The sequence below is a fragment of the Salvelinus sp. IW2-2015 genome, unplaced genomic scaffold (genome assembly GCF_002910315.2).
Source record: "Salvelinus sp. IW2-2015 unplaced genomic scaffold, ASM291031v2 Un_scaffold16326, whole genome shotgun sequence".
Lineage (NCBI taxonomy): Eukaryota > Metazoa > Chordata > Actinopteri > Salmoniformes > Salmonidae > Salvelinus > Salvelinus sp. IW2-2015.
The window spans coordinates 743,816-768,058 of record NW_019957535.1 but is presented as its reverse complement, the minus strand read 5'-3'; the positions used below and the strand labels follow the sequence as shown (position 1 = coordinate 768,058).

The following is a 24,243-nucleotide window of genomic DNA, read 5'->3' as shown; positions in this document are numbered from 1 at the left end:
ACTCTTCTTGAACTGCACTGTTGGTTAAGGGCTTGTAAGTAAGCATTTCATGGTAAGGTCTACACTTGTTGTATTTGGTGCATGTGACAAATAAAGATTGATTCAATTTTATTTGTTTTGCAATGAAGGTCTACAGTAACTTCAACAGCACTCTGTAGGGTAGCACCCTGGTGTAACCGGTGACAGCTAGCTTCTGTCCTCCTCTGGGTACATTGACTTCAATGCAAAACCTAAGAGGCTCATGGTTCTCACCCCCTTCCATAGACTTACGCAGTAATTATGACGACTTCCAGAGGACGTCCTCCAACCTATCAGAGCTCTTTCAGCATGAACTAACATGTTGTCCACCCAATCAAAGGATCAGATAATTAATCTAGTACTAAAAGCATAAGCTACAGCTAGCTAGCGCTGCATAAAATGTGGTGAGTAGTTTAATCAAAAAGATAGAAAGACATTAGTTGAACAGTTTTCAACAAATACATTTCTTCAAAAATTAAGGAGAAGTGAGAGAGGTTTCAGTTACGTAGCTAGCAAATGCAGCTAGCTAGTTTAGCCTACTCAAACACCCTGCTCAAACAGAGGTATGCTATGTTAGCTAGCTGGCTATGACTATCCAACACAACACTGGATGTCTTCCAAGTCAAGGTAAGCTTTTGGTTTTACAAATGTATTGCCACCGGGGCCCGCCATACTAAACTGCTTACTGACTGTGCGCTAACGTTACTGCATGATTGCAGCGGGTTTACTAACGTGTTAGTTCTATTAGCTATGTTTACTATGAAGTTACTTTAGCTAATATGGTGACAACAATGTAGGCTGTGTTGCAGTTATGATATGGCTTGGCTTGGAAAGGTTTTTTCACCTAGTCACATATAGCAGATGTGCATTGAAGTCCACAAGCAAAAGGTGAGAGGAGGAGAGCACATAGATGCGAGAAGGAATACAACGTGGCTGCTATGAAAGTGAAATATATGTACACGTGATCAGGGGAGTATTCATTCCGTCGATTCTATTGAAAAACTTTTCTTAAACAGAAGCAAACGGAACAAAACATCTTAAACGGCACCGACCGCCACTGGTTTGGCGGATGCCAGGAGAACCTGCCCCGTGCATAATCAATCAAATGTATTAATAAAGCCCTTTTTAACATCAGCTGGTGTCACAAAGTGCTATACAGAAACCCAGCCTAAAACCCCAAACAGCAAGCAATGCAGAAGTAGAAGCACGGTGGCTAGGAAAAACTCCCTAGAAAGACAGGAACCTAGGAAGAAACCTAGAGAGTAACCCATCTCTGAGGGGTGGCCAGTCCTCTTCTGGCTATGTCGGGTGGAGATTATAACAGTACTTGGCAACGATGTTCAAATGTTCATAAATGACCAGCAGGGTCAAATAATAATAATCACAGTGGTTGTAGAGGGTGCAACAGGTCAGCACCTCAGGAGTAAATGTCAGTTGGCTTTTCATAGCCATGCATTCAGTTTGAGACAGCAGGTGCGGTAGAGAGAGAGAGAGTCGAAAACAGCAGGTCTGGGACAAGGTAGCACGTCCGGTGAACAGGTCAGGGTTCCATAGCCGCAGGSAGAACATTTGAAACTGGAGCAGCAGCACGACCAGGTGGACTGGGGACAGCAAGGAGTCATCAGGCCAGGTAGTCTTGAGGCATGGTCCCAGGGCTCAGATCCTCTAGGGGGAGGGAGATGGAGAGAGAGAGAGAATTAGAGGGAGCATACTTAAATTCACACAGGACACCGGATAAGACAGGAGAATTANGAGCATACTTAAATTCACACAGGACACCGGATAAGACAGGAGAATTACTCCAGATATAACAGACTGACCCTAGCCCCCCGACAAAAACTATTGCAGCATAGATACTGGAGGCTGAGACAGGAGGGGTCGGGAGACACTGTGGCCCCGTCCGATGATACCCCCGGACAGGGCCAAACAGGAAGGATATAACCCCACCCACTTTGCCAAAGCACAGCCCCCACACCACTAGAGGGATATCTGCAAACCACCAGCTTACTACCCTGAGACAAGGCAGAGTATAGCCCAAAAAGATTTCCTCCACGGCACGAAACCAAGGGGGCGCCAACCCGGACAGGAAGATCAAGTCAGTGACTCAACCCACTCAAGTGACGCTCCCCTCCTAGGGACGGCATGGGAGAGCACTAGTAAGCCAGTGACTCAGCCCCCGTAATAGGGTCAAAGGCAGAGAATTTTTATTTTATTTTTTACCTTAATTTAACTAGGCAAGTCAGTTAAGAACAAATTCTTATTTTCAATGACAGTCTAGGAACAGTGGGTTAACTGCCTTGTTCAGGGGCAGAATGACAGATTTGTTTTACCTTGTCAGCTCAGGTATTCAATCTTGCAACCTTTCAGTTACTAGTCCAATGCTCTAACCACTAGGCTACCTGCCGCACCAGTGGAGAGGGGAGAACTGGCCAGGCAGAGACAGCAAGGGCGATTCGTCGCTCCAGTGCCTTTCTGTTCACCTTCGCACCCCTGGGCCAGACCACACTCCCTCATAGGACCTACTGAAGAGATKAGTATTTAATTAAKACTTAAATGTTGAGACCGAGTTTGCGTCTCTCACATGGAAAGGCAGACCATTCCATAAAAATGTAGCTTTACAGGAGARAATCCTGCCTCCAGCGGTTTGCTTAGAAATTCTAGGGACGATAAGGAGGCCTGCGTCTTGTGACCGTAGCGTATATGTATTGGCCTATCCCTAGTTCATCTACTATTCAAAGGGATYCTTTCAGGATCCTCATTTCGAAAAGCTCAAAAGAACAGACTGTGTCACCTCTGTTTCACCACGCTCCCCACCGGATCTGCGTCGCAGTAAACGGCGAGCGTCACAAACATCAGGAGTCTTCAGCTTAAATTGCTCCACCTCCACACTTAWCGATACCCCAGAAATGACTCCTTCAATGGTGCCCTGTTCCTAAGAGCAAAGCAAGAAACAGATCTTGACCCAAGTTGCATGACACAGAGCGCCCGCTCCACTCTGGTCAGAAGAAACACAAACAAATATCACAAGTCCACTACAGGTTACCTTTGCTGATTCAACTGCACCCAACTCCTTTCTCACCCACCCTGAAACCACAAATGGATCCACCAAAAGCGAGAATTCCTGGTGTGATTGGTGCCCGGCRTCTGACCCGCTGGGTGAATGGAGAAAAATAAGAAAGTCTGTCGGTCCTGTTGTTTTTATTAGTGTTTTATTTTTGTACTCCTTTTTCTCCCCAAATAAAGAATCCAAGCAGTACATCTCTCCACAATAGTGTAAAATCTTCATAAATGTGTTCAATTATAAATCTACTGATGTCTTGCCACAGTTTTCTTACATGAATACAATGCCAAAGAAGATGCAACACTGTTTCTGGGTGGTCATTACAAAAGGAGCAATTTGAGTTGATGTTTTCCTTAAACTTCTTCATATAGTGGTTGGCAGGATAATATTTATGAATAATTTTAAAGGAAACTTCCTTAATTTTGTTAACAAGTAGGTGTGTGTGGCAACATCCAAACTTTTTTCCAAYAGATATTATCAATAAATCCATTCCAATAAGGCATGACATAAGGTATAGATACAACATCCTGCTGAAACAAGGTTCGTATCGCTCTGTTGTTGAATGGACCAAAAGAGAAACAAATCTTTCCTACCGATGAGTCAACAGGGTCAATAGAAGGTAGGCTCTGAGGGTCAGGTCTTGACACGTTCCTGAATAACAGAGCAACACCTGAGGGAATGGCATCTAAAACAATTGCAAATTCTTTAGGTGTTACAGGGACCTTGTAAAGTGATAAGAATTCMTTATAACTGAGTAAAAGACCCTCTGCATTTACCATTTGGCTCACCAATAGGATATTATTTCGGAACCAATATTCTAACAACAAAGAAGTATTTTTATACAATATATCCCGATTATTCCATATATAATATATGTGTGGAGAAAAATTGTGTTTATAAATTAAGGACAGTGACAAGAAAACCTGCCGATGAAAAGCAGAAAGTTTCATTGGAATTTTGTCAATATTATAAWTGCACAACAACATGAAGTTAARGCCACCAAAAGTAGAGAAGACATGATGAGGAATAAAATTCCAGATAGAAGTGGGTCTTCTTAGGAATTGTTTTATCCAATTGATCTTAAAAGTATTATTTAAAGTAGTAAAGTCCAGAAAATTCAGTCCACCATTCTCATAAGTGTTCATTACAACAGTTTTCCTAATGTAATGGGTACGGTTTCTCCACAGAAAGTTGAAAAGCATCTGGTCTATCTCCTTGCTTATTTTACTGTCAAGATATAAAGATAGAGCTCCATATGTTAGTCTAGAGATTCCTAATAACCAAGGCTGAAGGTCTCTACCTTTTAAAGATAAGTCCCTCTGTAGCCATTGATTTAGCTTCTTCTGGGTATTTTTAATAAGAGGGTTAAAATTTAGTAAGCCTCTAGACTTCTGATTCTTTGTAATGGTTATGCCTAAATATGTAATTCTTCTTTTACTGGAATATCATAATATGAAGGTGTCACACAATCTTTGACAGCTATGAGTTCACATTTATTAATGTTAAGGTATAGACCAGACGCCTTGGAAAAGGATTGTATCACATTGATCGATATGGGAATTTGGTTAGCGTCTTTCAGAAAAAGTGTAGTAAACGAAATAATAATAATACATTTCTGGCTGGCACCGTTGACGTTTTGAACAGACTTGCATTGTCGTTTATGCGTTTCTCATTATGACCTTCTCATTTGATGAGACTGTTTTTTCTCTAACGTGTAAATATTATAACTTATCTTATTAAGGTAATACACTGCTCAAAAAAATAAAGGGAACACTTAAACAACACAATGTAAGTCCAAGTCAATCACACTTCTGTGAAATCAAACTGTCCACTTAGGAAGCAACACTGATTGRCAATAAATKTCACATGCTGTTGTGCAAATGGAATAGACAAMAGGTGGAAATTATAGGCAATTAGCAAGACACCCCCAATAAAGGAGTGGTTCTGCAGGTGGTGACCACAGACCACTTCTCAGTTCCTATGCTTCCTGGCTGATGTTTTGGTCACTTTTGAATGCTGGCGGTGCTTTCACTCTAGTGGTAGCATGAGACGGAGTCTACAACCCACACAAGTGGCTCAGGTAGTGCAGCTCATCCAGGATGGCACATCAATGCGAGCTGTGGCAAGAAGGTTTGCTGTGTCTGTCAGCGTAGTGTCCAGAGCATGGAGGCGCTACCAGGAGACAGGCCAGTACATCAGGAGACGTGGAGGAGGCCGTAGGAGGGCAACAACCCAGCAGCAGGACCACTACCTCCGCCTTTGTGCAAGGAGGAGCAGGAGGAGCACTGCCAGAGCCCTGCAAAATGACCTCCAGCAGGCCACAAATGTGCATGTKTCTGCTCAAACGGTCAGAAACAGACTCCATGAGGGTGGTATGAGGGCCCGACGTCCACAGGTGGGGGTTGTGCTTACAGCCCAACACCGTGCAGGACGTTTGGCATTTGCCAGAGAACACCAAGATTGGCAAATTCGCCACTGGCGCCCTGAGCTCTTCACAGATGAAAGCAGGTTCACACTGAGCACATGTGACAGACGTGACAGAGTCTGGAGACGCCGTGGAGAACGTTCTGCTGCCTGCAACATCCTCCAGCATGACCGGTGGGTCAGTCATGGTGTGGGGTGGTATTTCTTTGGGGGGCCGCACAGCCCTCCATGTGCTCGCCAGAGGTAGCCTGACTGCCATTAGGTACCGAGATGAGATCCTCAGACCCCTTGTGAGACCATATGCTGGTGCGGTTGGCCCTGGGTTCCTCCTAATGCAAGACAATGCTAGACCTCATGTGGCTGGAGTGTGTCAGCAGTTCCTGCAAGAGGAAGGCATTGATGCTATGGACTGGCCCGCCCGTTCCCCAGACCTGAATCCAATTGAGCACATCTGGGACATCATGTCTCGCTTCATCCACCAACGCCACGTTGCACCACAGACTGTCCAGGAGTTGGCGGATGCTTTAGTCCAGGTCTGGGAGGAGATCCCTCAGGAGACCATCCGCCACCTCATCAGGAGCATGCCCAGGCGTTGTAGGGAGGTCATACAGGCACGTGGAGGCCACACACACTACTGAGCCTCATTTTGACTTGTTTTAAGGACATTACATCAAAGTTGGATCAGCCTGTAGTGTGGTTTTCCACTTTAATTTTGAGTGTGACTCCAAATCCAGACCTCCATGGGTTGATAAATTTGATTTCCATTGATAATTTTTGTGTGATTTTGTTGTCAGCACATTCAACTATGTAAAGAAAAAAGTATTTAATAAGAATATTTCATTCATTCAGATCTAGGATGTGTTATTTTAGTGTTCCCTTTATTTTTTTGAGCAGTGTACATAAATGCATAGTGGAACTATATAGATCAAGTACTTGTTTCTCAGTGGATACATTTCCACCAACACGAAAGGTCATGACTGGATTGGCAGCTTCATAACATTTGAACAGTACGTGTATGTGAATTATTTGTGAACATTTGGCATATTTCCTTTTGATGTACCCGTGTTTATTTGATAAACATGTCCGGTCAACCGAAAGCCACTGTCATAGTTGTAGATCAGAACAGAGGCAACGCTATGGGAAACAATGGCATAACCACCCAGGCGAGCTAATGCAGTAGAGATTGGTTCTTGAATCACAGCATACAATATGCGCCTTGAACCATCCTTTCTGTTAAGGTGGCCTCATGGACCATAACAAAACCAGACAGCTAGATATTGCTGTTCATTAGCTATGTACGTGAACTTCAAAAACAATCCTTGACAGCCATGTGTGTTTTGTTGATATACACGGCTCATACATTAGATAGCTAGCTACTTTCCCGAGGCAAAGAAACTAAAAAACCTGGAATATATTTTACCAGGCAAAATGCAGTCTTATGGTATACTACTAGTAACTATGCACTCCTTACGACGTTATGAATCAGCTAGACATGCTATCTAGCTAGATCGCAAATATGCGATTGCATTGGTTAAAAAGCTAACATACATGAAGTAAGCTACTGCATGTAAAATTGTGTCACATAGACTTGTATCTCTCCTAATGGGTCTTGACCAGGTTGAAGATGACAAACTGTCAGGGAGACGAGACAGTCCAAACCCTGAAAAAGGAAAAGGCTGCTAAAGTGAGGTTTTATATCATAATAAGTTACTGTACAAGTTATGCAATACAGTCATAGTAAAAAGGTGTAATATCTTCTTCATATAGTGAATTCATCCGTGGCCATGATAATGGGATACCATTATGTCAGTGTAATACCTGAATCATGTATTCTGTTTTGGATTACAGGCTGATATCGATGCTGCTGTACAGTTGTTGCTGAAGCTCAAAGTTGACTACAAGCAGGTAACGGGTCAGGACTATAAGGCTGGGTGTCCACCCTCGGAAAGCGACGTTTCAAAAGACAATGGGCCAGCAGMAACTGCTAATGGGGACGACATGGTTGACCCCTGGAACGTGTCCACCACCGGCGCCAAAGGAATGGACTACGACAAGCTGATAGGTCAGAGGGAAAATCATAATGTTAGATCTCTGGGGGCGGRATCCCAGGGGTCTACAGTGGGACCATATTACTCGCATATGCGCCTAAATATTTTGCTGTGCGACCTGGAATTTAAATTTAGGAGCACCAGTGTGCCTAGAAAAAAATCACCCTGATGATAATTGTTGCGACGATTACGTCACTGTACCACGGCCCCTGAGTGCCATAGAGAATACACTGAGCGCAGATGCATGACAGTCGTGCTTGCACCATTACTACAAAGAAAACGGCCTGTTGCCTCATATTTTTCATTGTGCTCCTCCATTTCTTTGTGCTTCTACATTTTTCAATTTAGTCGTACACATGCTGATTGTAACAAAAAAAAAGTCAGTGTAGAGCCCTGAATCCTAACTTGCACGGCGCACACTTCACTCGACTATCGCACAGAACCTTTATTTTGAAATCAGTCAGTCAGAACAAAAAAACATTTCCGGGCAGGCACCGTTGACATTTTGACCAGACTTGCATCGTCATTTATGCATTTCTCTTTATGAACTTCTCATTTGATGAGACTGGCTTTCCTCTAACGTTTTGACATGTAAATATTATAACTTCTCTTACTACGGTAATAAATAAAATGCATAGTGGAACTATATAAATCAAGTACTTGTTTCTCAGGAGATACACTTCCCCCAACACGCAAGCTGATGCAAGTTGAATGAGTAGATTGGCAGCTATGCCATAAAATCTGAATGGTGCGTGTATGTGAATTATTGTTAAACATTTTGAATATTTTTTATTTGATAAACATGTCCTTTTAACCAAAATCCACTGCCATGGCGTGGTATAGTAGATCAGAACAGAGGCAACACTATGGGAAACATACAGTGCATTCGGAAAGTATTCAGACCCCTTCCCTTTTCCCACATTTTTTTACATTACAGCCTTATTCTAAAATGAATTAAATAAAAACAATGTCCTCATCAATCTACGCACAATACCCCATTATGACAAAGTGAAAATGTATTTAAAAAAACAGAAATAGCTTATTTACATCAGTGTTCAGACCCTTTGCTATGAGACGCAAAATTTAGCTCAGGTGCATTGTGTTTCCATTGGTCATCCTGTCTATATAAGGTCCCACAGTTGACAGTGCATGTCAGAGCAAAAACCAAGCCATGAGGTTGAAGGAATTGTCCCTAGAGCTCCGAGACAGGATTGTGTCGAGACACAGATCTGGGGAAGGGTACCAAGAATGTCTGCAGCATTGAAGGTTCCCAAGAACACAGTGGCCTCCATCATTCTTAAATGGAAGAAGTTTGGAACCACCAAGACTGAGCAATCGGGGGAGAAGGGCCTTGGTCAGGGAGGTGACCAAGAAACCGATGGTCACTCTGACAGAGCTCAAGAGTTCCTCAGTGGAGATGGGAGAACCTTCCAGAAGGACAACTATCTCTGCAGCACTCCACCAATCAGGCCTTTATGGTAGAGTGGCCAGAGGGAAGCAACTCCTCGGTAAATGGCCAAAAGGCACATAAAGGACTCTCAGACCATGAGAAACAAGATTATCTGGTCTGATGAAACCAAGATTGAACTCTTTGGCCTGAATGCCAAGCGTTACGTCTGGAGGAAACRTGGCACCAYCCCTATGGTGAAGCATGGTGGTGGCAGCATCATGCTGTGGGGAAGTTTTTCAGTGGCAGGGACTGGGAGACTGGATCGAGGGAAAGTTGAACGGAGAAAAGTACAGAGAGATCCTTGATGAAAACCTGCTCTGGAGTGCTCAGGACCTCAGACTGCAGGAGTGGCTTCGGGACAAGTCTCTGAATGTCCTTGAGTGGCCCAGCCAGAGCCCGGACTTGAACCCGATCGAACATCTCTGGAGAGACCTGTAAATAGCTGTGTAGCAACACTCCCCATCCAACCTGACAGAGCTTGAGAGGATCTGCAGAGAAGAATGGGAAAAACTCCACAAATACAGGTGTGCCAAGCTTGTAGTGTGATACCCAAGAAGTCTCAAGGCTGTAATCGCTGCCAAAGGTGCTTCAACAAAGTAAAGGGTCTGAATACTTATGTAAATGTTTTTTTATTTAAATTAGCTACAATTTCTAAAAACCTGTTTTTGCTTTGTCATTATGTGTAGATTGATGAGGGAAAAAATAATGTAATACATTTTAGAACAAAATGTGGTTTAAGTCAAGGGGTCTGAATACTTTTCCAAATGACTAAACAGAAGACTTGTTACAATGATGCATATCAAGCAGCAATTATCTTTTAAATAGTATGAATCATAGAATTACTAAATAAATATAATATATAATGACTCCACCAAAAATAAGAGGAAATAATACTAACCGTGTACACTTGAAGGGAAGAGGGGACTGCTGTAACATGTTTTTTCCCAGTGAGGTTTGGCAGTAGCAAGATTGACCAGGAGCTGGTGGACAGAAGAGAGAGAGTCTCGGGACAGAAGGCACACCGGTTTTTACGCAGAGGAATATTCTTCTCTCACAGGTCAGTGGCACTAGTCAATACAGTCACCAGATTGTTCACTTCTCTAGTATGACAGCTGTGCTTGTCATCACCTCCTTCCTCCTTCCTATTCATTTATTTGAATGTACTCTAGAGGGCGGCGTGTCTGTCTATCTGGGATTGAGCATGAGGAATTGATACCAAATTGTATTAAGAATCTAGTCTTAATCTGCTCTCATTTTACCTTGAGGGCATTTTAGGATATGTTATATGCTTTAACCGTGTGCTGTTGCTCTTTTTCAGAGATATGCACCAGGTTCTGGACGCGTATGMGAAGAACACGTCTTTCTACCTCTACACGGGCAGAGGACCCTCCTCAGAGGCCATGCATGTGGGCYACCTCATCCCTTTCATCTTCACAAAGTGAGGCTCCTCTCTGCTATTATACTGTTTCTCTATTCGTTTTAGTATCTATTATTGAGATGGAGGAAGTTGACTCTATGAAGAACCACCGAAAGTTCAATAATTTTTGTGGACTCCATCTATTAACCCTACACTATGGTACATCCCAGACCTTGTCCCGGTTAGGTCCCGCTGTCAGGAAACTCAAAGCCCTACCTAGTGTATAACACACTGCCTATATAACACACACTGTATAATGTCAAAAACACCTAAGCCCTAGCGTTCTCAGTCAGGCTTGTAGAAGAAGGCTTACGGACAGTTGGTATCGTAGTGGATTCAGTTGAGAGTAAAGGGTTGTGCTCCTCCATCTGTTCCCAGATGGCTGCAGGACACGTTTGACATCCCGCTGGTGATCCAGCTGACGGACGATGAGAAGTACCTGTGGAAGGACCTGTCCCTGGAGGACTGTCACCGCTACGCCGTGGAGAATGCCAAGGACATCATCACCTGCGCCTTCGACGTCAACAAGACCTTCATTTTCTCTGACCTGGACTACATGGGGTAACTAACCAACCACTATGTCTCTGGGCCCGTATCGACAAAGTGTCTCAGTGTAGGAGTGCTGATCTAGGATCAGATCCCCTCTGTCCATGTAATGTTACTCGTTATGATCTAAAAGGCTAAACGTATCCTAGATCAGCACTCAGACTCTGAGGAGCTTTGTGGATACGAGCCCTGGTACTCGTTTACTTTATAGGTGCAGGGACTGTACGTATCCCATTTTAGTACAATTAGATATTCTGCCTGTTTCAGAATCCTCTCATCAAGCTCTATGCTGTTTGAGCATTCATACATCATGGGGATACTAAAAACTGGTCTCTTTCACAAGACTTGTTACTTCGGCTTTATCCCATGTCTGTTCACTTGTYTCACAGAAGGTGGTGCTGTACTGCAATAATTTGAAAGTAGTCAATACAGATAGAAGCCTACATTTTTTCTCTCTCACTCTCTCTCGCTCCTCTAGCCTTCTGTCATCATAACTCTTAGCTGTGGGTGGTATGCTAAACAGCTTGATGTGACTGGGAGATATTTGCAAAGCCAATGTTTATCATTCAATAGGAGGAGCTCGCAGTGACAAATAATTGACCTATTCAAAGTTCACCCATGTCTGGCTAGTGGTACGAGGCTGTCATGTCTGCTACAGTATTTTACTGATTGTTCTTAGCTCTTAATTGTTTTGTCTCTACAGGGCGTAACCAGACTTCTACAGGAATGTGGTGAAAATACAGAAGCGTGTGACTTTCAAYSAGGTCAAAGGCATCTTTGGATTTGGCGAAAGTGACTGTATCGGTAAGAGAGATTGCAGGAAAATCGTCAACACCTAATGAGCAATTATACAAACTTTTCCGTAGCAAAAGGTTTTGCTACAGTGTTTACTAATGAATACGAACCAGGTGAATGATTTTTAACAGCTAAGTATTCCTCTTATCCCTCCCACCCAAGGAAAGGTCGCATTCCCAGCCATCCAGGCCGCTCCGTYGTTCAGTAACTCGTTCCCTCAGATCTTCAAGGGCRGAAAAGACGTCCAGTGTCTCATTCCCTGCGCCATACACCAGGTCAGTCATGCCTCACAGCACAACTAGGACGCACAGTGTCTGCTAACCTTTAACAGGGAAAGATATCTGAAAGAAAGTTTTACCAGCTMATTTTAGAAATGGGATGCTTTGACCCACTATCTTCAATGCGCTGAACTAGTGGCAACTAATTAACCTTAGAASCAGCCTTTCTTTCTACACACTATGCTTGTGACTGTATATTTTCATTTAGCCAGAATAATATCATGTGAAGTTAAAAATGTATTTTTTGAGAGAAACAGAAGGATCTGATTAGTAGGGTCTGACAGCATGTTACTGAGACGGTAAAGAACTCAGTAAAGTTCAATCTGAAATGTTTACGTTTACAGGGACTCAAGTAATTTAGCATCACATCTAGAGCACCATAATGGTTTTGAAGACATATCCCTCCACTTACCCATGCCCGACTCCTCCTCTACCCCTGTAGGATTCCTACTTCCGGGTGACCCGGGATGTGGCCCCCAGGATCGGCTACCCCAAGCCTGCCSTACTGCACTCAACCTTCTYCCCCGCACTGCAGGGGGCCCAGACCAAGATGTCCGCCAGCGACGCCAACTCCTCCATCTTCTTCCACAGACACGCTTTCTAATACCCTGTTTACACTACCTTGCCAACCCCAAATTCACTGTGCTTGCTCTGATATGTTCTTTTCACCTCGTCCTTTCCAGCATGGTTCCAGCAATAGTGAATGCCTAACCAGACTGGCACAGTGCAGCTCAGCTTATTAGTGTCAAAGAGGTCACTTTGTGACAACTTCTGATGTAAATGGGGCTTTATAGATACACTTACCTTACTTTATTAGTTCCACATACAGTTAACTGAAATGGAAATTACACTGAAGAAAAATATAAACGCAACATGTAAAGTGTTGGTCCCATGTTTCACGAGCTGAAATTAAAGATTAATGAACTTTTTCATAGGCATAAAAAGTGTATTTCTCTCAAATGATGTACACAAATTTGTTTACATGCCTGCTGGTGAGCATTTCTCCTTTGCCAAGATAATCCATCCACTAGGTGTGGCATATCAAGAAGCTGATTAAAAACGGCATGATCATTACACAGACGACACTACAGTGGTGGGCTTAGGTCGGACCAGCGTTKAACACAGTTCGGCTTGTCACCAAAAGCACTCACAAACTTTTACAGATGCACAATCGAGAGCATCCTGTCGGGCTGTATCACCGCCTGGTACGGCAACTGCTCCGCCCACAACCGTAAGGCTCTCCAGAGGGTAGTGAGGTCTGCACAACGCATCACCGGGGGCAAACTACCTGCCCTCCAGGACACCTACACCACCCGAAGTCACAGGAAGGCCATAAAGATCATCAAGGACAACAACCACCCGAGCCACTGCCTGTTCACCCCGCTATCATCCAGAAGGCGAGGTCAGTACAGGTGCATCAAAGCAGGGACCGAGAGACTGAAAAACAGCTTCTATCTCAAGGCCATCAGACTGTTAAACAGCCACCACTAACATTGAGTGGCTGCTGCCAACATACTGACTCAACTACAGCCACTTTAATAATGGAAATGGATGGAAATTTATGTAAAAATGTATCACTAGCCACTTTAAATAATTTTTCTTAATTTAATTTTTACATACCCTTCATTACTCATCTCATATGTATATTTATATATTTTATTCTATTTTATCTACTGCATCTTGCCATCTTTATGTAATACATGTATCACTAGCCACTTTAAACTATGCACTTTTATGTTTACATACCCTACATTACTCATCTCATATGTATATACTGTACTCTATACCATCTACTGCATCTTGCCTATGCCGTTCTGTACCTTCACTCATTCATATACCTTTATGTACATACTCTTTATCCCTTTACATTTGTGTGTATAAGGTAGTAGTTGTGGAATTGTTAGGTTAGATTACTCGTTGGTTATTACTGCATTGTCGGGAACTAGAAGCACAAGCATTTCGCTACACTCGCATTAACATCTGCTAACCATGTGAATGTGACAAATCAAGTTTGATTTGATTTGATGATAATAATACAGTACAATTGTTACTCAACAGGCAAGGACATAGCGCATCAGTGTTCCCAGTACGATAAACACATAATATGATACATCATATTATGACTTTCTAAAGTGGAGGTGAGGTATATAAATATTAGGACGAGCAATGTTGTAGTGGCATTGACTAAAAAACAGTAGAAGAGAATACAGTATATACATATGAAATGAGAAAAGCAGTACAGTATGTAAACATTATCTAAGTGACTAGTGTTCCACTATTAAAGTGACCAGTGATTACATGTCTATATATATATATATATATAGGGCACAGCCTCTAAGGTGCAGGGTTGAGTAACCGAGTGGTAGYCGGCTAGTGATGGCTATTTAACAATCTGTTGGCCTCGAGATAGAAGCTAGTTTTTCAGTCTCTCGGCCCCGGYTTTGGTGGACCTGTACTGACCTCGCCTTCTGGATGGTAGCAGGGTGAACAGGCCGTGGCTCGGTTGGGCAAAGACACATTTCTTCAGCCTCCTGAGGTTGAAGAGGCACTGTTCACCACACTGTCTGTGTGGGTTGACCATTTCAAATTGTCAGTGATGTGTTCGCAGAGGGACTTGACATTTTTCACCTTCTTCACTGCGGTCCCGTCGAAGTGTATAGGGGTGTGCGCCATCTGCTGTCTCATGAAGTCCACGATTTGTTTTGTTGACGTTGAGGGAGAGGTTATATCCCTGGTACCACTCCGCCAGGGCCCTCACCTCCTCCCTGTAGGCTGCCTTGTCATTGTTGGTAATTTGCCACTTTAAAAAATTAAATGCTTCTACACCTGCATTGCTTGCTGTTTGGGGTTTTAGGCTGGGTTTCTGGACAGCACTTTGAGATATCAGCTGATGTAAGAAGGGTTTTATAAATAAATCTGATTTGATTATACAATGTTTGGTTTGACCATACAGTGAGTGTTTTTCAGAATGTCTAATATGCTATAAACGTTGCAATCTTGAATGTGTCTTGGTCAACAATTTACCATATTTTACCCTTAAGAACATCTGGTCCAAGGTCTGTTTTGTTACTTCGGTCCTATACTAAAGGTAAAGGGTTAGACTAGATTGGGGAGAGCTGATCATAAATCAGTTGTTTGGAGTCGAAAGTACTGTAATCACAGTTTTTGAACAGAACCCCACGCAAAATCACATCGAGTCAACGAGTGTGGGGGCGGTAGGGGTGTTGTCTTCGTCACAGTAATCCGATTGGGCTAAATGCTTCCTCAAAATGGGCTTTGAACTTCACACGATATACAGAAATAGAAGACACAGCCGGTGGAAGTATGCTAACTGTGGGAGAGCCTCAATTCAATTATTAAATTAAAGCATGCACACTAAGCTACTTATCTAGCTTATTCACGAGCTCGCTTGGGTAGCCAGTGGTATCACCAACAGCACTTCGCTAACTGTTCTATATCAAGAGGAGACTAGCTCGGGCTAGCAATTCAACTAGCAGATAGCTAACGTTACAGATGCAGCCATCAAACTACAGGTGGAAACTGATAGCTTGCTAAATTATTCGGCTAGCTTGAAGCATTGCAAGATTGCACCAAGCCAGACCTTTGAATTGGCTAGCCCCTTGTGCTACGAAGAAATACAGGCTCACTGACCGCTAGCAATCTTTTGATTAATTCAAAGACTGARGGAATGGACTTTACATTGGACTTTGCGGCAGGATGCATAGGAGGTAAGTTAAACTATAGCTAGCTAGCAAGCACACCCTTGGATATATTGCTTCAATGATTGCTACGTGGCAGCAGCACCGAGTCATGGAAAGGGTTTGCCAAATGCGTCGCGTTGGAATCGTTTTGGATTTACTTATTGATTCATGGCTAGCAGTGTTAGTTAGCTAATGCAGAAATGTGCCTAGTGATGGCGCAAGTTTACCAAAAAAAGTAGGTTAATGAATGGAAAAATACTGAGTACTGTGAGTGTCTTGTCTGCTAGTCTAGCACTTTCTTTCCCCCATTGTTGTTTAACTCGCCATATTACATGTACTTAGCTGGCTAAACCTGTAGGTTTCTTAGCTATAGAATGTATATTGTTGATAACYTTTTAATTCTCTCACAGCCAAACAATTAACGTTACATTCATTTCAATCCAAACTATGTGCTCATAGTTGGGAGTGGTACAATGGGCAGTCCCTCAAGCAACAACTTCACATGGTCAAAACTGGTTTCAAAACTGGTGAATGTGAAGTAACGTTACGTACAATCTTCAGATTTTTCAGACGGGGGTACTCATTTAAGAGTTACCCCCCCAACACAAAATTCAACTGGGTGTATTTCTAGACCTTAGAGGCGTTGTGAAATAGGACCTGTCTAGCTAAATTACATTTGTTAAAATTATTCTCCACAGGAAGTTATTTTCTTGACTTCCTACAAAGATGTATAATTGCCTTTAACCCTACCTCCATCTCAAATTATATGAATGTTGTCCGGTTAGCCATACAAAGTTATTGATTAATAAACTATATCATTGAGCATTATTGTGATACTGTCTCAGCTACAGATAATGTCTTGCAAGTGAGRGTCAGACTAATGTACTCTAATCTGAAACTGCCCTAGGCAGGTTTAGTCCTGTGACACACACAGGTGGTGTCAGACAGTATTGCGTTTCCCTCTCTCTAGCAATAATGTCAAGGACAAGGGTACAGTGAACAACTGTTGATGGCAGTCCAGATAAGACTGTTTGTTCTTGTGTGTGATGCACTTGATATTCAAACATGCACCCGCCACTGTTGCAACAGTACCTCAGTGGTTTTAACTTAAATCATGGCTTGGCTCAGAGACTGATAAGCAGTTGAAAGCATCTCCATGCTCTCTACTGTATCTTTACTGTAGTTATYCACTCTATGCTATCCTGTTTTGCAATTAAGGGGTTGTTTTTCCTATTGGTTTCACATGGCTTTAACTTAGTATAGCCTACATTACTTAGCAGAAATCAACTGCTTCCAACAAGCAAGTGCTGACTAACAGATCTTTGTCATTTTCAGGTGCTGCAGGTGTTTTGGTTGGCCATCCTTTTGATACTGTAAAGGTGGGTTTATGTTTTCTCGTTGGCAAATGCCGGGCACGTGTTTATATTTTTCTTAGAAATCACACTGAAATTGAATTATCTTAGCTACCGTGGGGTTTAGGGCGAAAGGGCGAGTTCGAATACAAATGACCAAAAGCKTTTGATAGAGAATTAAATAGGCTATGCATGCGCTTTTCCAATCAAAACATTGATTACAAATAATAAACAGCACCTTTTTTTCCCCAGACCACACAAACGTGGGTATTTTGGCTGTTTTCTGAACTAGTGACATCTATGGAAATATGGACCACTGTTCCCGCTACCCAAAAAAATCTTACGAGTCATTATTATGAGATAGTAAGTCGTAATTATCAGATACGTTTAGGGGTCTGTATCACATGAATCCAATGTGCACTTTGCATCAGGCCCTCATGTATATCCCATTGTCAATGACACATTGTGYGTGTGTGTGGGAGAGTTGGTGGTGATATTGTTCCATATTAATGGATTGGAGCGTTGTTGGTGCCTGTTTGATGACATCTGGTTGACATTGACCCTTTTAATAGACTGTATTTAATTAAATCAATCTGGGATTGGYACATGCATTTTGACTTAAATTAATATATAGAGTTGAAGTCGGAAGTTTACATACCTTAGCCAAATACATTTAATCAGAGTAAAAATTCCCTGTCTTAGGTCAGTTAGGATCACCACTTTATTTCAAAAATGTGAAATGTCAGAATAATAGTAGAGAGAATGATTTTATTTCACCTATTATTTCCTTCATCACATTCCCAGGGGGTCAGAAGTTTACATACACTCAATTMGTATTTGGTAGCATTGCCTTTAAATTGTTTAACTTGGGTCAAATGTTTCAGGTAGCCTTCCACAAKCTTCCAACAATAAGTTGGGTGAATTTTGGCCCATTCCTCCTGACAGAGCTGGTGTAACAGTCAGGTTTACAGGCCTCCTTGCTCGCACACGCTTTCAGTTCTGCCCACAAATTTTCTATAGGATTGAGGTCAGGGCTTTGTGATGACCACTCCAATACCTTGACTTTGTTGTACTTAAGCCGTTTTGCCACAACTTTGGAAGTATGCTTGGTGTCATTGTCCATTTGGAAGACCCATTTGCGACCAAGCTTTAACTTCCTGACTGATGTATTGAGATGTTGCGTCAATATCCACATCATTTCCCCTCATGATGCCATCTATTATGTGAAGTGCACTAGTCCCTCCTGCAGCAAAGCACCCTCACAACATGATGCTGCCACCCCCGTGCTTCACGGTTGGGATGGTGTTCTTTGGCTTGCAAGTCTCTCCCTTTTTCCTCCAAACATAACGATGGTCATTATGGCCAAACAGTTCTATTTTTGTTTCATCAGACCAGAGGACATTTCTCCAAAAAGTACGATCTTTGTCCCCATGTGCAGTTGTAAACCGTAGTCTGGCTTTTTTAATGGTGTTTTTGGAGCAGTGGCTTCTTCCTTTGTGAGCGGCCTTTCAGGTTATGGCGAAATAGACTCCTTTTACTGTGGATATAATTTGTACCTGTTTCCTCCAGAATCTTCACAAGGTCCTTTGCTGTTGTTCTGGGATTGACTTGCACTTTTTGCACCAAAGTACGTTCATCTCTAGGAGACAGAACGCGTCTCCTTCTTGAGCCGTATGACGGCTGCGTGGTCCCATGGTGTTTATACTTGCGTACTATTGTTTGTACAGATGAATGTGGTACCTTTAGGCGTTTGGAAATTTGCTCCCAAGGATGAACCAGACTTGTGGAGGTCTACAATTTTTTTTGAGGTCTTGGCTGATTTCTTTAGATTTTTCCCATGATGTCAAGCAAAGAGGCACTGAGTTTGAAGGTAGGCTTGAAATACATCCACAGGTACACTCCAATTGACTCAAATTATTCAATAGCCTATCAGAAGCTTCTAAAGCCATGACATAATTTTCTGGAATTTTCCAAACAGTTTAAAGGCACAGTCAACTTAGCGTATGTAAACTTCTGACCCACTGGAATAATCTGTAAACAATTGTTGGGAAAATTACTTGTCACGCACAAAGTAGATGCCCTAACCGACTTGCCAAAACTATAGTTTGTTAACAAGAAATTTGCGTAGTGGTTGAAAAACAAGTTAATGACTCCAACCTAAGTTTATGTAAAATTCCGACTTCAACTGTAGCCATTAATACTTAAATTCCTCATGAGCATTGGTCTTACCCTATCAGAACCCAAAATATAACCTTGGTTTATTATTTGTAAGCAATCACTGTATCTGGTTAAAACTATTATTCTTATCTCATTGGTGTTCAGTCTTTGCATCCATATGTGAGAGTCCCTGTGTCTATGTATTTGAGTGGTAAAATTGTTCTCCTGCCCCATTCCTCAGCTATTTAGCAAATAAAGTGGTGGTGAAAATGCTTAGTTATTGGTTGAATCCTAGATTGTCCTTTTAAAAAGGTGTTGACCTGCACGACTATTCAATGTCCATGATCCAGACTTACTATCTCATAATTATGACGGTGCCTTTTGAGAAGTGTAACTTTGTTAAAATAAGGTGAAATATATATTTTGTTTACTTGGTCATAAAAAGCACATTCTAAACTTCATAAACACTTCCCATCTCAAGATGTTAAATGAAAATGACTATAGTAAGTGCCTATTATGTGCCAAATAAAGTAACAGGGTTGACGATTATCTTAAATCAGCCATAAATCCCCTCGGGATGGGTATTGGAAGCTTGAGTGGAAATTGAATGCAAGCTTCACAAAACATTTTTAATTACTAAAACATTTCTAGCCTGTCTATGGGTAACAGGGTTAACGTTATGCTTGACCTGCTCAGTTTTCCCCCACAAAACACTAGAAAATGCCCAAAAGGCATAGAACCAGCTGACCTGCTTTTACACTATGAATATACTTTGATGTTCAATGTTTCTTTTGAAAAACACATTTTAGAAAGGAATAGATTTACCGTATTAAAACGATAGTTCACATAACAGGGTTGACCTTAAAATGAGGGGCAGATGTAAATAAATCACTTATCACATGAAATAAATAATCTTCAGATTTGAATTTGTTAAAGTTACTAGGGCTTTACAATTATGGTGAAACTTGGAGACATTGAGAATTTTTTKGGGGATAAGTGGGTTGAAATCTTCCTAGAATTGACACACGGTTGGTTGTCAAGGCAGAGGGCTAAGTATTTTGTAAACATGTACTTTGTTCCATTAGGTAATTTCTAGTAAAGTTATACCAGTCATAGCAAAGTTATTTAGGCTCAAAATAGCCTCTCGAAATGTATATTATATAGCTGTGGAAACTAAGAATCAGTCGGCTTAATTGTTTTATTATAAAAATGTCAGTACAAGCCTCATCGTATTTTCATACATGTAATTAGTCTAAGAGCTGTAATTTGCCGACACTGAATCTTCGAATATGTGTACTCAATCTCTAAGCAACAAGTTACAACCCGTATCAGGATATTTGTACTTTACACCTGTTTGATATTTGACAGAACCTTTTTTTCCCCGTTGTGTATTCATTTTTTTGGAATACGAAGGCGCCGAGGGAGGGACACCATGTTGATTTTATCCCTGAACGGGGAGGGCTGTCTTTAACAGCATAAAGTGTCACTTTGTTGTAGATGAGGGATAATCAACCTCTGCACGGATGTGTGACCTAGCTAGTAAGTACGGTCAAGGTCTTCTGTTTCTCCCCCCGTGTTTTGTAAAAAATATTCTCCAGATGTACAAGCACAGAATACTTTTTTAAATATATTTTTTTATATATAATTTCACCACCACACACATTGCACCTGACCCAACTCCCATACCTTAGTACACTACATTTGCCAATAGTCACTTATTCATGTATTGTCTCTTTTCCTTTCTATTATTAAATGTGGCAGTATTGTCTTTGTGCTTTTTTACTAACATTGAGGTGTCCATTTTTTTTAGGTACGACTCCAAGTTCAGAGTGTGGACAGACCTCTGTACCGCGGCACGTATCACTGCTTCCAGTCTATCGTACGACAAGAGTCGGTGAGTACGACCACCACCATGACCGACTCAAGTTCCTCACAGTACCATGTCTGTAGAACTCAACTGATGTGGCCTACGGGCTGGAAGTTTGAGACTGCTGTAGTGGGGGAAACACCAGTGGTGAAATCTTTTCATATTCGAATTAATCAGTTTCGAGGTGGTTGGCTCTGCATTGCCATGTGCTCTGTGCAGTGCCAACTACAGTTGTACCATTGGTTAGAACAGGACTCTACTCAAGTGTCTCTCGTTACAGTCTTAGGCTCTCTGCTAGGCTGACGCACATCAGCCAGTCTGGAGGGAGGAGGTTGGGAGAGATATCAGTAGCAAGGGTTAAATCGGAGTGTTGTGCCTGCTGCGTGGCTAAATTAAGAGAACCGCCTTAGCACTCGCGCAGGTTGGGAGTTACGCCAGGTTTTAATGGGGTAGATTCTGCTGGGCTGCCTAAACCTGTTTTTCATTGTGATTAGGAATTCCACAATTTTCTCTGGTGGAGTACTAGTGTTAAGCTATATCATTAAAGGAGTAGAATAGCGGCATATACAGCACATTAGCATTATACCATTGCTTTATAAAGAGTCTGGCCTTGAGAACAGCATTTCTTGTAGTGAAAGTGTGATGTAGCAGATACTTTTATCCAAAACGACTTTGTTCCAAGTTATTCAGCTTCATTACCTTATTACCCTTCTTTCTCTGTCTGCTGTGTCCACAGATGACAGGGCTCTACAAAGGCATCGGCTCCCCCATGATGGGCCTGACCTTCATCAACGCCATCGTGTTCGGTGTCCAGGGCAACGCCATGCGCAGGCTGGGCCACGACACACCGCTCAACCAGTTCCTGGCTGGGGCGTCGGCGGGCGCGTTGCAGAGCGTCATTTGCTGTCCTATGGAGCTGGCTAAGACACGCATGCAGCTGCAGGGGCTGGGCGAGAGGAAGTCCAAGCAGAAGCTGTACAAGAACTCACTGGACTGCCTGGTGCGCATCTACCGGAAGGAGGGCTTCTGCGGAATCAACCGGGGAATGGTGACCACGCTGGTCCGCGAGACGCCGGGCTTTGGGATCTACTTCTTGACCTACGATGTCCTGACGCGCCACTTGGGCTGCGAGCCCGACGACCCCTACATGATCCTCAAGTTGCTGTTCGCCGGCGGCATGTCGGGCATCGCCTCGTGGATCTCCACCTACCCCGTGGACGTCATAAAATCCCGGCTCCAGGCGGACGGCGTGGGTGGCCACAACAAGTACAACGGCATCGCAGACTGCATGCGTCAGAGCATGAAGCGGGAGGGCTGGCGGGTGTTCACGCGTGGCCTCACCTCCACACTGCTTCGGGCATTCCCAGTCAACGCCACAACCTTTGCCACCGTGACTCTGTTCCTCATGTACATGCGGAACGACGAGGGCGGCATCACAGACTGCGAGCCCCTACCCGCCCACTCCTCACTCACTGCGAGCCCACAGCAGGCCCAGCCCTCAAGCCTGTGACCTGGGGAAGATGGTGCTTCTGCTCTGGTGACCCTTACTGGAGTGGAGGTGGTCCCACAGTGCACCAGTTAAGCTGCTGAGACCTGAGTGACTTGACCACTAGACAAAGGATATTTTTATACAATGTATTTTAAGATTGGAAAACTTTGGTTGTAAATATTTACGTGTCCCTTTTTGACCCTTGGTTTTGTACAGAGCAGACTTTATTTGTATTTTTTTTCTTTGGTTAATTAATTTGTCACTGGGGGAAGAAAGCACTCAAATTACTGAACTGGTCATCCTGGTTACAAAATACCCGTATACATGTATGTATGCACAGCTTAGTATATTTATATTGCAGGGTTGGAGAAACGGATTAGATGTAACATAAAACKAATCCGTTACCAGCAAAATTATTGGAGGTAGTTTCGCTAGCCAATGACTGGAAGTCTATGGGTATCTGCTAGCAGATGCCTATAGACTTTGTCATTAAAATGCAACATCCATTCTGGCCAGCCCTTAACATTGATTTATCCTGCAATAGATGTCATTCAATTGGTAATATTAGTCTTCTAATGCATCTTAAGGGGAAAGTAACCTGAAAGTAAAGTTTGAGTAATCCAAAAGTTACGTTACTGATTAGAATTTCACATGTAACTAGTAATTAACGGATTAACCTACCCAACCCTGCTTATGTATGTCTGAAAATATGTAGTGTCGTGGCCAAAAGTTGAGAATGACACATTAATTTGTCTGCTGCCTCAGTTTGTATGATGGCAATTTGCATATACTCCAGAATGTTATGAAGAGTGATCAGCTGAATTGCAAAGTCCCTCTTTGCCATGCAAATGAACCGAATCCCCAAAAAACATTTCTACTGCTTTTCAGCCCTGACACAAAAGGACCAGCTGACATCATGTCAGTGATTCTCTCGTTAACACAGGTGTGAGTGTTGACAAGGACAAGGCTGGAGATCACTCTGTCATGCTGATTGAGTTCGAATAACAGTCTGGATGCTTCAAAAGGAGGGGGGTGCTTGGAATCATTGTTCTTCCTCTGTCAACCATGCGAAACACTAACCCACACAAAAAGGGCTTCACAGGCAAGGATATTGCTCCCAGTGAGATTGCACCTAAATCAACCATTTATCAGATCATCAAGAACTTCAAGGAGAGCGGTTCAATTGTTGTGAAGGCTTCAGGGCGCCCAAGAAAGTCCAGCAAGCCCCAGGACCGTCTCCTAAAGTTGATTCAGCTGCGGGATCGGGGCACCACCAGTACAGAGCTTGCTCGGGAATGGCAGCAGGTGAGTGTGCATCTGCACGCACAGTGAGGTGAAGACTTTGAGGATGGCCTGGTGTCAAGAAGGGCAGCAAAGAAGCCACTTCTCTCCAGGAAAACATCAGGGACAGACTGATATTCTGCAAAAGGTACAGGGATTGGACTGCTGAGGACTGGGGTAAAGTCATTTTCTCTGATGAATCCTCTTTCCGATTGTTTGGGGCATCCGGAAAAAAGCTTGTCCAGAGAAGACAAGGTGAGCGCTACCATCAGTAAAGCATCCTGAGACCATTCATGTGCGGGGTTGCTTCTCAGCCAAGGGAGTGGGCTCACTCACAATTTTGCCTAAGAACATCCATA

At 42.8% G+C, this 24,243-nt stretch overlaps 2 protein-coding genes and 2 long non-coding RNA genes across 5 annotated transcripts; 2 read left to right on the top strand and 2 right to left on the bottom strand.

Annotated features, from left to right (window-relative positions):
• Positions 1-143: 143 nt before the first annotated feature.
• LOC139027429 (uncharacterized) lies at positions 144-4,876 on the bottom strand. 2 transcript variants are annotated; one of them, XR_011479507.1, is made up of 3 exons: positions 3,062-4,876; positions 2,810-2,950; positions 144-1,683 (listed from the first exon to the last, which is right to left on the bottom strand). It is a non-coding gene; the product is annotated as an uncharacterized lncRNA (long non-coding RNA). The 2 variants fall into 2 exon arrangements; XR_011479508.1 differs by having other exon boundaries at positions 2,810-3,170; positions 3,673-4,872.
• Positions 4,877-6,362: 1,486 nt separating this feature from the next.
• On the bottom strand, positions 6,363-7,772 carry LOC112080458 (uncharacterized). Its single transcript, XR_002896187.2, has 2 exons — positions 7,322-7,772; positions 6,363-7,163 (listed from the first exon to the last, which is right to left on the bottom strand). It is a non-coding gene; the product is annotated as an uncharacterized lncRNA (long non-coding RNA).
• On the top strand, positions 6,452-13,596 carry LOC112080434 (tryptophan--tRNA ligase, cytoplasmic-like). The gene is given in 9 exon segments (XM_070442589.1): positions 6,452-6,510; positions 7,121-7,187; positions 7,352-7,565; positions 9,950-10,058; positions 10,320-10,439; positions 10,797-10,979; positions 11,668-11,768; positions 11,922-12,034; positions 12,480-13,596. Coding segments are annotated over 8 exon segments (1,062 nt in total). The 5' UTR covers positions 6,452-6,510; positions 7,121-7,127; the 3' UTR covers positions 12,642-13,596.
• A 1,713-nt stretch (positions 13,597-15,309) lies between these two features.
• On the top strand, positions 15,310-23,359 carry LOC112080457 (mitochondrial basic amino acids transporter). Its single transcript, XM_024146239.2, has 4 exons — positions 15,310-15,765; positions 17,074-17,117; positions 21,058-21,141; positions 21,851-23,359. The coding sequence occupies exons 1-4, from the start codon at positions 15,726-15,728 to the stop codon at positions 22,622-22,624; spliced, it is 942 nt and encodes a 313-aa protein (XP_024002007.1). The 5' UTR covers positions 15,310-15,725; the 3' UTR covers positions 22,625-23,359.
• Positions 23,360-24,243: the final 884 nt, after the last annotated feature.

Bases quoted from the DNA above. Each gene is read 5' to 3' on its own strand.
- LOC112080457 (XM_024146239.2), top strand. From the start codon at position 15,726: ATGGACTTTACATTGGACTTTGCGGCAGGATGCATAGGAG. The intron at 15,766-17,073 runs GTAAGTTAAACT...TGTCATTTTCAG, and splicing joins TGCGGCAGGATGCATAGGAG to GTGCTGCAGGTGTTTTGGTT. The intron at 17,118-21,057 runs GTGGGTTTATGT...CATTTTTTTTAG, and splicing joins ATCCTTTTGATACTGTAAAG to GTACGACTCCAAGTTCAGAG.